General features: G+C 34.7%; 1 protein-coding gene across 1 annotated transcript in view; it reads right to left on the bottom strand.

The window, feature by feature from the left end:
- The window catches only part of LOC139705838 (titin homolog), a 128834-nt gene that overhangs the window by 13705 nt on the left and 98013 nt on the right, over positions 1-17116 (bottom strand). Inside the window, exons 49-52 of the mRNA XM_071612740.1 lie at positions 15657-15755; positions 12682-12752; positions 3026-3118; positions 2703-2828 (exon numbers count right to left, since the gene is read on the bottom strand). Of these exons, the coding sequence (XP_071468841.1) occupies positions 2703-2828; positions 3026-3118; positions 12682-12752; positions 15657-15755 (389 nt within the window). The remainder of the gene's footprint in view (positions 1-2702; positions 2829-3025; positions 3119-12681; positions 12753-15656; positions 15756-17116) is intronic.

Genomic DNA, 17116 nt, shown 5'->3' with positions numbered 1-17116 from the left:
CAAGGTAAAACAACATACATGTGCATACACACCATGTAGGTTCAAGCCACTCAGCTGAGAGGCATTTCAAGTTCTTCTCCATATTATTGCCATACTGATATTGTAGACACCATCCAGGGAATTACAATAAAATCCTGAGGTCAGACTCCTTTAAGAAGTGTTCCATTGTAGTAACTCTGTGGGCAAGATCTGAAACCACTGCATGTTTGAACTTCCCAGATGCATAGCCAACTCTCCACACAGAATGGTGGAGGTTCACCCTCTTCATATGTTCTCAGGATAGTGATAGGAATGGGCTGAAAATTCTCATCAGGAACACATGTGTTGTGTCTGTTGGACAGTTAGTTGAATAGCGTTTAAATAGGTGGTTTAGAATAATGATTGTGAAGGAGAATGCTTTTTGAAAATTCAAGTGACGCAAGAATCCAGCAGTGCTGGGGCATTGTCAGGTGCAATGGTATGTTCCTTCAGTTCCCAAAAGATTCTGCAAGCAGGCTATGACTGCCATGCTCAAATAAGTTGCCAGGAAACCCCTCAGAGACATGGAATCTTGCCCACCTTTAGACCACTGACTTCAGAAATCCATCAGGTGGTCTGCATTACATACTGGTCCCTAGGCTCCATGAACCAGAGTGTGTGTCAGGAAGTTTCCACATTAGATAGACCCACATGTCTGAGTAGATTAACAAGTAATGATGGTGAGATTCTCCTTGAAATTGCTAAGTTCCCTCAGCATTCTCTGTATGTGGTGAGAGACAAAGGAGCAGAGAAGCTCAGCTTATTCATGCAAATAACAGGTTAGGCCTTTTGGAGCTAGAACAAATAAAGTGTTGAATAATATTTGTTTCCCAGAAACCCCCAAAGTTATGTGTGAGTAAAATTAGAAATCCTGGACAGAAATATCTTCTTTTCTACTATGTTAATATTAGAGAATCTCAAGCTTCTTATATTATTGTTTTTGATATTTTTGTTTGATAATTTTTATGAGTTTTCCATGTTATTTATTTTTCTCTATTTATTTGAGAGTTTTATTCCATTCATTCATTTTTGTTGTTAGCCAGAGACAACTTTAATTCTCATTTTAAATATTTTCATTTCTCATTTTTATTGCATTTTTTCCTTTTCTCCTATTCTGACTCTGCTTATTCTCACCACTTTCCCTCTACTTACTTTTTTGAAATATGCTCCAATAATTATATTATAACTAGGACATTTTTTTTTTGCAGGTAAACCTTTTTATTCCTACTCCATCTCTTCATTTTGTGCTGTTCTGGAGATCATTTAAAACATAATATTTTATGTACAGTGGATACATATTTTGGTTTATGCTGTGATCATTATTGGAGTTTATTCTCTCCTGACAGGAGCCAATGTGAACTTGGTGTGAAGCAAATTGACCAGAAAGCTGTGTCAGGTTCAGCATTGCACTGGAGATGGGTGGACCCGCTGGAGCCACACAGCTACACAGCCTTTCAGAGTTGGGTGTGGCCTGTCAAGATGCCAAATCAACTTCATTGTTGCAAGAATCCTAACACACCAAAAAGCAATATTTCTCCTGCTAAAACCTTATCTCTGCCTTTGATCTACTCTCCCTTAAATAAACAACTTGATCCTTTTTCTAGTTGTTCAGTTCCAGCTTCTACTGGGATTGGGGAACTTTTCAGGAGCTCTGCTTTCCTTTTCAAACTTAATTTCTGGCTCTGTCTCTTATTTATTTACTAATTATTTGAGACTTTCTTTTTCCCAGGTGGCTTACACTTTCTGAGCAGGAAACTACCCTGGCAGGGTGATGGCGGCTCTGTGATATTCTCCCCTTACAGAGATACTTGTGAGTGAAAGTAACATGTTAAACATGCTCATTTTTCAGATGTGATCCTCATCTATAAACCTTGTCCAGGAAACATCCCAAAGAGAAACTTGCGCACTACAAGTACCTACGAGACACTATGGAACAGAAATCCATTCCAATGCATGGAAATCCACCATCTATTAACACAGATAACATGAGAACAGAGGAAAAATACACCTCTCAAATTTCATAATTTCTCAATAATTACATCCTAAATACATTAGGTCTAACAACAACTAGATACTAAGAAAAAATATGTTTAATAAGTGAATTGATTTCTTGAAGGGAAAGGACATAAAATCAATAGAAATTATATGTATATTAACAGAAAAGTACCCATCCTGAATCATTCTAATTCCATTAACAGGCAGTTTTGTGTCTCATTTGAGTCTGGTATCTTCCTCAGTAAAGACACAGAAATCCATGGAGAATGACATCTTTAACCTTGGCATGGGTGACAGCTAATGTGAAATTAAACACTGAGCCTTTGGGAATGAAGCTATTTTTACATGAATGTGTTCAGTGGTCATTGCATTTATGAATGTTCCTAGTTTCACCTGATATGTGATATTTATAAGTCTCCAATTTATCATTCACCATTTAAGGCTATCACACAGATGAAAATGCAAACATTATTGGAAAATATTAGTGCAATTGCTTGCATAAAGTTTATCTGGCATGCACCTTGATTGCTAAAGCTATTTTGATATTGATGACCAGTTAACTTATCTGTACTTAAATATTTAATTACTATGTTTGGAGTTTCAAAGAGTATTGTAGTAGGTCATTTCAATTGGCATCTGGAAGCAAGAAAAAAAAATGACCAGGAATTTAAATTGACACATATGCCTACCTTTTGCTGGTGATGTGCATTAGCATCCATATCATGAAGCCTCTTCTGTTCTGCCTCAGATGATCTGTACAAATTTGACTCTGCTGACAAATGCACAGATAAACTTAAAGTACTTAAAAATTCATGCTAAAGACAAATTATCCAAATTATAAAAAGGAAGAGTAATAATAATCATATAATTTTATTTGTCCAGTTATATTTTTATTGAAGTTTTACTTTAGAAGAATATATATCATGTGTAAAATTTGTATTGCTGTTTGTGTGTGGGCCTATGTATTTTACCCCAAAACATGTGTATCCTTGGAAAATACTATAATGCTTACTTCAGATCCCAAGTCTTTATCCTGGGAGACAGGGTGTTTTTCAATTCCAGGGTTTTCTGGAAACCTGAGAGGCTGCCTCAGCCTCTCAAGTACCTGCAATTATGGATGTGTTATCTCTGAACCCCATGCATACTGACGTCATTGAAGAGTAATTTTACTGGTCCAATACTTCAGAAAACCACATGGGGAGACACTAGGTATCCACCATGTATGATGCCTATAATAACTCACAACTTGATCCATTCAAGTTGAATGAAAATTTCACAGTAAAAAATTTTTCTATGTACACTATAATCATCACACTTTTACTATCTCTTCCTCAATTATTAAATTTTAAAAATCCATTGTACTTCATTGTGTTCCAAATAAATGATTGCATTTACATCTTAATAGAATGAATTCCATATTATTTTTCTTATTAGGTTCCATTTCTTCTCATATATTTTTTTTTCAATCAAAATTGCCTCTGTCTTGCAAAACATTCATGATTATGCCTGTTATTCCTGACATAAAATGGTTTTCTTTCCTTGGGACTACCTCAGACAGATTACAACTTTTGTGCTGAGTAATAAACATGTGAGTTGTAAAGTATTCATTTTCCTACCCAGTTCATCAGTTACTGGACTTGAGAGGACTCCTTTTATATCATAATACTGTCAAAAGCTTTATTTATTTCCACCTGTAATTGAATTTGTGGTAAGAACTAGAGGAGAAAATAGGGGCCAGGGATGATGTCTTTTCTAGAGATAGAGATTAATGGAGACTTCAAAAGTGAGGTTATCTGCCAGAGGGAGGAAATGCTGAGGGCATGTGAGACTGTACATACACACAGGGCTTAAATGGAACATGCCTGACTGACTATAGGGATTGGCAAGGAGAACTGCCAGAGGACATCTCAGGCAGAGAGAGGGATCAAAATACATAGTGAGGAAAAATTTGTATTAAGAAAGATTCTTAAGAAATTTAAGATGCTTGGAAATCCATGTTTTAGAGAGGTATTATGGTCATATGTGCACTATATGCATAAATAGCAAAACCAACCTCAATGTGATAAGCATGTGACCATGGGTGGAATGTGCGTGAATGGAGATGAATAATAAGAAGGCAGTAGTGCACCTGAAAATTGATGCAGGCCTGACTGGATGGAATTTTTCCAAAAATACAGAGGGTATAAAATTTTCAGTGAGATTTATGGAACCCCTTTTAATTAAATGAACAAAGAAAGAAAGTGGCTCACAAGACTGTGGAACCAACCTAGATGCCCTTCAATAGACGAATGGATAAAAAAAAAATGTGGCATTTATACACAATGGAATATTACTCTGCATTAAAAAATGACAAAATCATAGAATTTGCAGGGAAATGGATGGCATTAGAGTAGATTATGCTAAGTGAAGCTAGCCAATCCCTAAAAAACAAATGCCAAATGTCTTCTTTGATATAAGGAGAGTAACTAAGAACAGAGTAGGTATGAAGAGCATGAGAAGAAGATTAACATTAAACTGGGATGAGAGGTGGGAGGGAAAGGGAGAGAGAAGGGAAATTGCATGGAAATGGAAGGAGACCCTCAGGGTTATACAAAATTACATACAAGAGGAAGTGAGGGGAAAGGGGAAAATAATACAAGGGGGAGAAATGAATGATAGTAGAGGGGGTAGAGAGAGAAGAGGGGAGGGGAGGGGAAGGGAGGGGGAGGGGGGATAGTAGAGGATAGGAAAGGCAGCAGAATACAACAGACACTAGTATGGCAATATGTAAATCAATGGATGTGTAACTGATGTGATTCTGCAATCTGTATATGGGGTAAAAATGGGAGTTCATAACCCACTTGAATCAAAGTGTGAAATATGATATATCAAGAACTATGTAATGTTTTGAACAACCAACAATAAAAATTAAAAAAAAATGAATCTGATGTGGCAAGTCTAGACAGCTTTTCAAATATTTTCACGAAAGGGCTGGTTGAACACGATATTTGCTATCTAGAATTTTTCTCAGGAGTACTGTACTTTCCTGACACATTTGGGAACATATTTTCACTGCAACACACCAATAAAATAATGAGAAATACAATAATATTAATAAAAATCTTAATCAATGAAACCATAGAATATTAGCTGTCCTTAACAATCAATGTGTCAAAAATGCTAGGTTGCTCATCTGAGTGACTGCTAAGGTATCTTCTACATTATGGTGCCTACTAGATATAGAGGAAAGAAAATTTTAGCTGCAGGTTGCTCTGATTCTTCCAGTCTCTACTGCTTCCAATCATCTCTGGACCAGGACCAGTCTCACTTTGATTTGAGGCAGATAAACGTAAAACAGCTGAATAGCATTTTGTCCATTTTCTCATTTTTCCTAGCTAACTTATTCAGTTCCTACATTATTTTCCTTCCCTATTGGCTTTTCAAAGACACCCACAGAGGGGGCTTGATTCTTTCCATTTTACATTCTTTGTTTTGATTAATTTTCACACCTTGCCTGCCAATGTAGCAACTTTATCTTAGATATATAATTTCTTTTTTTAAATTAATTTTTTATTTATATATGACAGCAGAATTCATTACTATTCATATTACACATGTAGAGCAAAATTTTTCATAACTCTGATTGTATACAAAGTATATTCACACCAAGTCGTGTCTTCATACACGTACTTTGGATAATTATGTCCATCACATTCCACTATCATTTCTAACCCCATGCCCCCTATCTTCCCCTCCTATCCCTCTGCCCTATCTAGAGTTTTTCTATTCCTCCCATGCTCCCCGCCCCACTATGAATCAGCCTCCTTAAGATACATAATTTCTTCATCTTTGTCTTTTGAGTCAGTCCCAATTACCAAGAGACATGCTTGAATGTAAGCAAAATTTATGCTTGCACTTGATCATTTTCTGTCCTGAATTGTTGGAACCAATAGCTGTTTTTTTTAAAAATCCCCCCCCCAAAAAAAATCCATTCCCTGGCTCCAAATACTGTCTGTGACAGGAATCTTTGGAATAACCTTAAAATGTAATGGATATGTAGAAGCAAACACCTACTCAGTCAAAATGTTTTGAACATGGTCCCCAAGAGATGTTTCCTTACAGTTTAAGAGTTCCAGTTTGAACACTGTCAGTTCCAATTATTCTATATTAATTTGAATGTACCTATCATTTCTTCCCTATGCTTTCCCCTCAAATAAAATGTAAAAGTAACTATAATCTTTCCAAAGTAAATTTTATATATCTTTGGATTTGGAGATTGCTCCATAACCATTCCTACTTCTCTCTATTATTCCATTTGCTATTTGTTCCCTGAATTTTGTCCTAGGGAGTAGCAACATGTTGCATATCATTAAATTGTATATATGCCTAATCATTCATGGTCAGTGAACTTAGCTTTGTGGGATCAGATCTTCACTTCTCAATTCATTTCCAACTGTGAATAAGTCAGGAAAGTTGGGAAAGCTTTACATTAACTACCCTTCATTCATCTTTGGAACTTGAAACTCACAAGTTCTTCCCACATTTTCAAAAACCTGTTCTTTTCCCTTCTCAAATATGGCTTGAATTTCCTACCCTCCACTGAATTCAACTATTTTTTTCCCTTCTTTGACTCCCTGTTTTTATTATCATCCTCAATCTTCATTGCCTCCTCTTCTCTCCTTTTCCTTATTTCCAACTTTCCTGGGAGTGAAGCATGTTTCAAATGCAGCTCATATTTCAGTTCCTTTAACAATACACCCAATTTAACCTGTGACTAAAACCTAATAATTATTCCACTCTTTTTCTATTTGATAGGTACATTCTTTGAAAAACTTACAATATTCTAGTGTTCAGGATTTAAGGCACATTCACTTTAAAACATTTTAATCCCATATGATTTGTATATTCTACAATGTCTATTACCTTCTTTCTTTGCTCTTCGAGGAAACTCACCAGATATACAAGAAGCAGACACCTCTGGATGTTGCTCAGAGTGACTCTGATAAAAATAATGGCAATAATCAGTTGCATATAGATTTTATTATCACTCTTTAGACATCACCATATTTCTAGTGATGAAATCAATGGAATTGGAAATTAGACCACTACATTTTGTGCACCATATTTTCTTAAGGGACACTATCTTATATACTGCAAATGAAGCTGAGCTCCTCCCTTTATCCGGCTACTCTTAGGTAAACTAAGATGGATGAAATAGGAAATGTATTCCCTGACAACAAACTCACTGATGTGGATATATCCAAAACAACTCACATCAATGTTTAACTAGCTTATTATGCATGCCCCAGAAAATCTATGAACACAATAGGAAACTTATTTAAATCTCTTGAGAAAAGTATTTTATGTTATACAGCATTCAACATTTTAAACATTGGAAGGCCAAAATTTTAAAGTAAAATATGTTACTTCATGTTTAATCTTGTCACTTTGTGTAAGAATGACATAGTGTTGCACTTGCTCCATTTAAATTAACTGAGTCTGAGTTTTACACATTTAAAAATGTACTTGGCACAGAAAATGTGTCTACTTTCAACTGGACATAATATATATATATATATATATATATATATATATATATATATATATATATATATATATATCCAGATGGGAAGAAAACTCATAGCCCAACTCAATTACTGAAACAGATTCATGGATTCATGTGAAGGTACTTCAATATAAAATTTCAGAAACATGGGGAAATATATGAAAATTTTTCATAAGACAACTGAAATCAGGTAAAATGAAACAGGATTTAAAATATAAATTCTGTCTGATCATCAGTATCATGAACTAGATAGAATTCAATAGTATATTTGTTCAATATTATGAAATATTTTTTTTCATGTAGAATTTGATATCCATAAAAATTATTCAGTGAATGTTAAGTATAAAGTAAATTTATTCTCTGGCATCTCAGGAAATTGATCTGATCTGGGTCTTTGTTAACATGTTTTAAAGCATTACAAAAGGAAAGAGGCTTGATTTTAGGCAATGAATCCAGCACAAATAGTAATAAGCACACACACACACACACACACACACACACACACACACATGCCTCACATGTAACGTGTATAGGAAACCATGAAGACATAAAGGCGATTCCCATAATCAAAACAGAAAGAAACCCTAGCTCTATAGTGGAGAATAAGAAGAGGAAGGATATCTCCAATGAGGAAAATAAGGTATTTAATTATGTGAAAGAATTAAAAATGTAGAAAATTATGGTGAGAAATATGCTACAGTGATTTTCCATAAATTCAGTGAAATTATGCAAATGAAAAATACAATCATCTATTTGTGTAAAACATAAAGTTGAACCAAAATTGAAATACAATTAAAGTGTACTGCTTGTCTCAGTAGAGAACAATATTTTCATACTAAGAATAAGGGATTTAAACATAAATTTTAAGATCACTATGTTGAATAGAAGCAGGAATGTGAGTTATTTTTTCTCATCTAACATAATTCGTATTTGATAATATTTATTATTTCATCAAAATTTAGGAATTTTTATTTTTATTTCATCATTTTAGATAGAAACATTTTTATTTTGGTGGTAACTTACTTTTTTAAAATTGAGGTTTATTATGTAAATTAAAGGTATACAACTTAATGATTCAATGTACATATACTTTATGATATAATCATTACAAATAAGCTAAATAATATAACATAATCTTGAACAGTTATCACTTTCTTCCTTTTATTTGTTGTAAGAACAATGACAATAGACCTATTAGCAAATTTTAAATACACAATAATCAAGTACACTTTATAAGATATCCTTATCATACATTAAGAAGCTAGGGATTTATCATTCTGAAAAACAAAACTTTGTACTTCTTGATCAACATCTCATTTTCCCCTATTCCTAACCTATAGCAACCTTCATTCTACACTCTACTTTTGTATATTGGATTTTTTTAATATTCCACATATAAGATCATGCAATTAAAAAAAAGAAGGCTCAATTTGGATACAGTGTGCAACACTTTTCATTGAAGACAGAACTAAAAAGAATTCAAAGGGACAATGGTAGAAGCACAGGATCATATGCTGCTTACTGACTGCAAATTATTGGAGATAGGAGTCAGATGATTTTGTGTGTGACTGCATGATGAAAAAGATGGGCTATGGGAAAACACAGGAAAGCCACTATGGAGAGCCTGTGACCAGATGAAATCAGAAACAGTGTCTTGTAAAGGAATAAATGCATTTATATAAGAAAAAAAGCTGTAGAAATGCCAGGGGAAATCTAGCTGGGTGGACAAGTGGAATTTTCCCTTTGGTACCTGAGGAAAACTTCACCAATCCAATTAGGAAATGGAGAAATGAGTAGATAGAGTGTTCCCAAAAATAAGAAATACAAATTGCTTATAACCATATGAAAAAGTTTTTTTTTTTTTTTTAACATTTCCAGCTTTCAGGGAAATACCATTCAAAACTTCGTTGACATTTTAGCTGACCCTGTCAAATAACATTCATCAAGTATTCAAATAATAAGTGCTGGTGAACATGTGAAGGAAAAGTAAATAATATACCATGAGACTAAAATTTAGCATTTATATTCTGCAAAGCAGTATGAATATTGCTCAGAATACTAGAAAAATGATACCATATGGCCCAGATTTCCCAGTCCATGCTTTTTTCCCCGATGTACTTAAATATTTATGCACATGTGACATATGAACTTCAATATTTATAGTGGTACAAGTCACAACCAGAAAGTTATGGAACTAACCCCGACACTCTCCAACAGAAGAAAAGATAAAAATTTGGGGTAATACTTGGCACTTAACTTGAACAAGTTAGATTTTCATGATACACCATTTTGTAAAAAAAAATTGCATATCATGGATGAAAACAGTTCCCTAAAATTTCTATAATATGAAAGTTGTAACATCAAAATCTTCCTAAATTTATAAAAGTATGATATTTTGTAGTAAAAACATGAAACTTATATAAATTCCTCTCAATTCAAATACAACATTTTATGCAAAATAAAGACTTGGATTTTTCCAAAAGGAAAATTCAGTGTACTAAAAAAATTGCCAGAGAGAATCAGAGTGTCTGTGCAGGAGCACCTTCACTAATGTTAATTTATGTAGGCTTTCTTCCTAGGATATCAAAAAACCCCACTAATTTGTACTCTTAACTTTTGTAAGACTGAACTGTGGCATAAAACAGTTGCATAAAGCATAAAGCATAAAGCACTTGCAATAAGAATCATGGTGGGTATAGTAGAGAGAGTCAGATGTAGATGTGTGCAGCTAGAGCATGGTCTTAGGTTATATCTAAATAATAGAAGCATATGGCACATTCATTGAAACACATTCATGGTGTTTTCATTTCTGTGACAACACCAGGGATAAGTCTGGTAGAAAACTGGCTGCATGCAGAACAATACACATGAGCAGATATACCAGGTCAACAAACTGTGCTGAGAGTCATTTGGAGATATTGCTCCCATTATACCATACTAGTGTTGAGGGGCAGCATCCTGAAAATTACAATATACAACTCAGACAAAATCCTTTACAGAAGGGTACAATTTTAGCAATACTCAGTGAAAGGTCACAAACCATGCATGTTATACACCTCCAAGACTTGCAGCCAGACCTCCTAACAAAATGTTGGAGGGTTCCTCAATCTTATAGCCTCAAGATAATGATTGATTTCAATGTTTTCAAAGCTCTCATCAGGAAGACGAGTGTTGGTCCTGTTGAACAAACTATAGAGTAAAGGTCCACAGGAGCACTGCCTCATTCAAATGGGTGCTTTGGAAATAATCATAGTGAGGGAGAAGTGCTGTTTGAAAATTTAAGGGACAGATGATTCCAGAAGTGCTGGGGCAGGATCAGAAGGAATGATATTTTCAGGAAGTTATCTGAAGAAGTCACAGATTTTGAAACCAAGCCATGTCTCTCATGCTCCAAGAGATTGTAGGAAAAGGCCTCAGTGACTTGGAATCATGCCCAGTACAAGACCACTGAGTACAGAATTCCATAATTGGGGTCTGTACTACAGATTAGTTTCCTTGGACCACAGGGTTTATCAGGCAATTTCTACATTATATAGACTCATGTCTCTGAGTACACAAACTAATACTGAGAGTGCATTTTCTCTGCAACTTTTAAAGTTCACTCAGCATTCTCTGGGAGGTATGGGGGAGCAAGGAGCAGAAGCCTTTTGGAGCTAGAGCAGGTAAGGAAACTGATGGGCAATATTTACATCCTCCAAACCACAAAAAGCTTTAGCTTTCCAAAATTAGAAATTCTGGACAGAAGTATCTCCATTTTAGTTACATTAGTTTCAGGGAATTGTGAAGATTTCCATGGTTTTATTTGTGACTTTTTTTTTGGTCTGCTATTTCTTTGGGTTTGCCAAATTATTTCTTTTTTCATAATAGATCTGATTTTCCAAGATATTTTCATTCATTTCTTGTTTTATTTCCTTGATTACATTTTTATTCTTATTTTAAATTCTTTCCTATTCTCATTCTTATTGAATTTCATTGCCATCTTCTCTTTAGTCTGTCTCTGCTTACTATAACCACTTTCATTGTCTGTTCTTTTTAAAATCGATCATGATATGTTTATTGTCACTAAGGCTTTTTTTTTTTTTCCAGCCAGGTGCACATTGTTATATCCTATGAACTTTAGTTCATTTCTTGGTATTATAGAATATATATATATATATATATATATATATAATATATATATATGGTATGTATGTTTTGCTTTAAGCTATGATTGTTCTCAGAGATTACTCTTTCTCCTTGATGAGTTGCTCATCTGGAACTTGATGCTGAGAATGATGGCTTGACCAAACACATCCCAAAGAAAAACCTGCACACTGAAAGGACACACACATAACATTGGAACTAAAATGATTGCAAAATCGCCTCCTACTACTGTAGAAAAAAGGGAAAAAAAGGGGACATTAAGATACCACCAACATTTTAAAAGTTACCAATAACTGCATCCATGATGTGTATCCTTGGCAAGAACTGTAGCACTTCCTTTTTACTAATGTCCACTTCAGAGGTAGGATAAAAATGTTTAGTGATTTTCTTGATTTCTTGCATGAAAAGTAAATGAACTAGAAAGTTTCTCTTTGTACACTAAGAGAAAGGATACATGCTGAAAGGATTTTGATTCCTTTAACAGACTGTTCAGTTTCTCATTTAAGCTTATTTCCTGCCTCAACCTACATAGTGGAGTCAAGGGAGAATGGAATCTTTAACACCGGCATGGATTAGTGGTAATGGGAAACTAAAATTTTGAGCCTTTGGGAATGATGATGTTTTAACAGAAATGTTTTCACTGGCCATTATAATTAAGTATTTTCTGACTTTTGACTGGGTCTTTCAGAGTTTCAAATTTATTCTTTATGATGTGAGGAGATCACATAGAAGACAACTGATACAATATTCAAAAAATTTCCTCTATTGCTAAAATGAAGGTTACTTCAAAGCTTCCGCTTCCATGATTTCTAAAGCTATTTTCATGTTTGTTTCCTGTTACATACTTTAGATTTAAATATTGAATTAGGATATTTGATTTCCAAGTAAATATTGTTTGAGCTCATTTTGTTCAGCACAATGTCCTTTCCAAAGCAAAGAAGGGACAAACACCAGGAATTTAAATTGATACATTTACATACCTGTTGAGGACTATTTTCTGTGACATCAAGCCACTTCTTCTCTTCAGATGATGACTTGTCCCAATGTGACTCTGGGAATGAATGCATAGATGTACTTAAATTACTTAAAAGAGTTAGACTGAGTGAAAATATAGCCAACTACAAAAGTAATAATCATAAAATTTTATTTTCACAATGATACTTTTAAGTTAAATTTAATTTTAGGTGAACGTTTATGTTGTTTGAAATTTTTTGATTGTTATGTGGGCCTGGCGGTTGTACACAGAGCCATGTGCATCCTTGGCAACAACTGTAGCACTACGTTCAAATCTGAGGCCTTAAATGTTTTTGGAGACAGAGTGTCTAAATATACCCTGGCTCATTGGAAACCTGCCTACCTCAGCCTCCCACTAAGTTGAAATATACTAAGTTGAAATACCCAGGGCGTTTTGAGAGATTTAGGGAATAGTTTTACTAATCCAACTTCAGAGACACTAGTGGTCACCATGTTCAATAAACATGATATCTTAAAGATTCAGCCATTAAAAAATGATATTTTACAGAAAAAAATATTGAAATAACAACGGACAGAAGAAACTTCACACTGTTTACTATGTCTTTTTCCTAATAGTAATTTTTAATGAATCACTGCACACGATGTTTGGTTTCTGGAAAAAAAAAAAAAGAGAGAGAGAAAGGAGAAGAGAAAAAAAGAGGTCACTGTCATACCTTTGCCAGTGAACCCCATATTCCTTTCCTTTCCTTTTCCTGCATTTCTTCTGTTAGGAATCACTATGTTTTTGGAAGCATTCCTCATGGTGCCTGTTAATCCTGAAATAAACTGTTTTTGCTTTTCTGGTGTTAGCTACCTCAGACCATGACCCGCTATTGTACTTGTTAACAACCAGTTGGCCTGTAAATTATTCCTTCTCTGTCTAGTTCTCTAGGTCCTGGACTTCAGGGTCTCCTTTTCAACCCACTGGTTTGAACACCCATAATAAAGTGTCAGCTAAGTGTCTGAGGCAATAACACTTGGCGTGGATGGTGTCTTTTCTAGAGGTAAGGATGAATGGAGACTTGAGGAGTGAGGCCATCAGCCAGAGGAAGAGAATGGTGAAAATGTGGAAAGCTATAGTATGACTTAGAGACAAGGGTTAAGGGGGATGGTATATGTCTGATGATACAGGGATTGGTGAAAACTGCCAGAAGTTCATGCACTAGAAAAACAGGCTAAAGATAGATTTAGGAAGACTAGCATTGTGAAAGATGTCTCAAAATGTTAAGGTCCTTGGACATACACATACCAAAGAATGTCATCTATGCCATGGGCACATATAAATCTGGAACCATCTTAATTCTGTGGGCATGTGAACTTGAGGGGCATGTTCATGATTGGAGATGAATAATGAGAATGCAAAGTACACTATGAGGTTGATGCAGGCCTGAATGGAAGGAATGTCTCCAAAAGGATCTGGGTTCTGTTTTTACCATACAGATGAAACAAGCAAACAACAAGACAAAGAACAATGAGCAAAAATTCCATTGGGATATGCAGGTATGGATTGACTACTCTGAGTTAAAATTTCAGGAAAGAGTGTTCACTAGCAAATGTTCACTTTAGAAGCAAGGGGTAAACTAAAGTATATATGACCATACATCTTATTATTTCTTGCTACACACTGACCACAAGAGTTTTCAAAGTCAGGGCATAAGTGGCATAAAAACAACTTTGATGCACATAAGACATGTGATGTCACACTAGATGTCAGGGTAGAGTGCACATTGTCTTATAAATGAGATTTTCCTGTATTTCACAGACTGGTCTTGACATCTTGGCTTCAAGAAAACTAGAATTCCTCATAATATCAGGATTCTGGATTTCAGTCCTGCTCCCCTGGACCTATTTTTAAAATTTGGGTGGGAAAAAAAATCAGCCCCACAATCCAACTAACAGGTGTCATGAAGTTTAATTGTAGAAACATCTATGATATAGGTTATTTTAAAACATCATTTCCTCAGGCATTTACAGAAATATTTTGAAATGTGGATGCAGCACCAACACAGACCCGATGGGGCAACTCCTCCCAACACATGGCAGAAAATGGATATATTAAGAGTGAGAAGATTGCTATCATTTCCAAGGTTTAAACACAGGCAGTTTTATAGAAGTTGTACTGCAACAGTTACCTGACTCCAGTGTTTTTGTTCCATTCTTCCATTTTGGTTTTTTTGGATCTTTATCTTTGCTTTTGATGGTCGGCTTGATGTGCATGGAGACAAGATATTATATAAGTATTTTACAGTACATCCAGCATACTGTTAATAATATCACATAAATATAGAAGATGAATTACCTTGTAGGAAGCATGTACATCCTTAGAGCCTGAAAAGCAAGTGAAATATATAATCAATAAAACCTGAATATTAAGAAAAACACATTCATCATTCTATGAAATAAGTAGAGAGCTCAGTCTGAGTGATAACAATTTTCGTTTGCATTGATACAAACTACATTCTCTTGGGGGTTTTGTGTTTGTGGATTTTGTTGAGTACAATCACAAGACTGAAATGTAGTAAATCAATATGGAGAAAATATCTTTAGTAATTAAAACTTGTAGTTAAGTTTCAAATAATAAGAACACCTTTGCAATCATCATAAATATTTAGGCAAGGTACATATACAAATGTGAAGATGCAGAATCTGGAGACCACAGTGATCTGTATTCAGAGAAGCAAAGAGAAACCTGAGAAGTTCAATGTCAAAGCTGAAGTAGTCAGATGGCAGCACATATGTCAAGTGACCTATGAATTCTTTAATCCATTTTATTATAACTGAGTATCCTCTACCTCATTTGTCTTATTATTAAAAAGTTTTCATCCAAGATCTGCGGAAATGTACACTTTATTTCTCATCAAACTGTTTTTTTCTGAATTAATTGGACTAGATATATGCATTTAGAATAATAGGTAATACATATATGTGTGTTTTTTCATACCCATCTGGGAGCATGGCACATCTTCTAATCCTGCTTCCTTTGTTTTAGTCGATATCATGATTTCCTTTTCACCCTTGTACAGAGATACAGGTCCTGCGTCTGAAAAAATATCAGAAAGCATAAAGAATTCAAATATGGCTATCCACAGCAAACTGTGATCCAAAAGCAGGCAGAATTGACAGATAGGAATGAAGTATTGTGTTTCCAAGTCTTTCATATAAACATGTTAGAAACAGTCTTGGTGTATGAGAAATAAATTCCATAAAGAATTCTGGTTAAAAAAAAATGAGTCTGACATAAAACACCAGACATGATATCACATATTTTCTGAAAGTGCTGGCTCATCAGAAAATGAGGCATCTAGAGATCAGAATTAAGCACAGGAATGGAGTGCATTCTTGCAGCACCACGGACATGGTTTCATTCCAAAGCTCCAATATCATCATCATCATCATCATCATCATCATCATCATCATCATCATCCAGAATAATAAAAATAACTATCTTCCAATAAACAAAAGGTACAAAAACACTAAGTCACTGATCTAAATCACTCTTATAAATGTTACACACATGGTGTGTGGCCTGGTAGGTGTGCAGGATAGATTTGTTTCAGAAGGTTGCCCAGATTTTTCCAGTCCCTACATGTTTAAATCATCTCTGGACCAGGAATCATCTCACCTTTGGCTTGATAGCAGGTACACTGAAAAATGCTGAATTGCATTCTCTTTTTCACCTCCACAATTACCTGGCTAACTTCTTTATTTTCTCTCTCATTTTGCCTCCCTTCTAGCTTTTTCAAAAACAAAACCCTCTAGAGTAGAGGACTTCATTATTTCCATTTTACATTCTTTGTACGGGTTATTCCAACTACTTCCTGTCTGCCAATGTAGCAAATTTATCTTAGAAATATGATTTCTAATTTTCAGAGAAATGGATGAAGTTAGAGAAGACAATGCTAAGTTAAGTTAGCCAATCCCAAAAAACCAAATGCTGAATGTTCTTTCTGATATAAGGAGGCTGATTCATAGTGGGGTACAGAGGGGGAGCATGGGAGGAATAGATGAACTAGGGCAGAGGGGTGGAGTGGAAGGGAGGGGGCCATGGGGTTAGAAATGATGGTGAGATGTGATTGACATCATTATCTAAAGTACATGTATGAAGACACGAATCCTTGTGAACATACTTTGTAAGCAAACAGAGTTTTGAAAAATTGTGTTCTACATGTGTAATATAAATGGTAATTAATTTTGGTGTCATATATAAATAAAAAAAATTAATTAACAAAAAGGACTATACTTTGAAAATATACATGGAAACTAATATAAATATACAGGATCTGACACAGGGAACAGTAAAGTGTAAGTCCTATGAATATATAGTTTGTGTATAAGGGGACAAATTAATAATTCCTATATAAGATATATTTTGATATGTAAGCAAACTTAACATCCAAAATT

This window comes from Marmota flaviventris, chromosome 5, assembly GCF_047511675.1.
Source record: "Marmota flaviventris isolate mMarFla1 chromosome 5, mMarFla1.hap1, whole genome shotgun sequence".
Lineage (NCBI taxonomy): Eukaryota > Metazoa > Chordata > Mammalia > Rodentia > Sciuridae > Marmota > Marmota flaviventris.
Note: the sequence above shows the minus strand (reverse complement) of the source record. Positions and strands in the feature narration are given on the sequence as shown.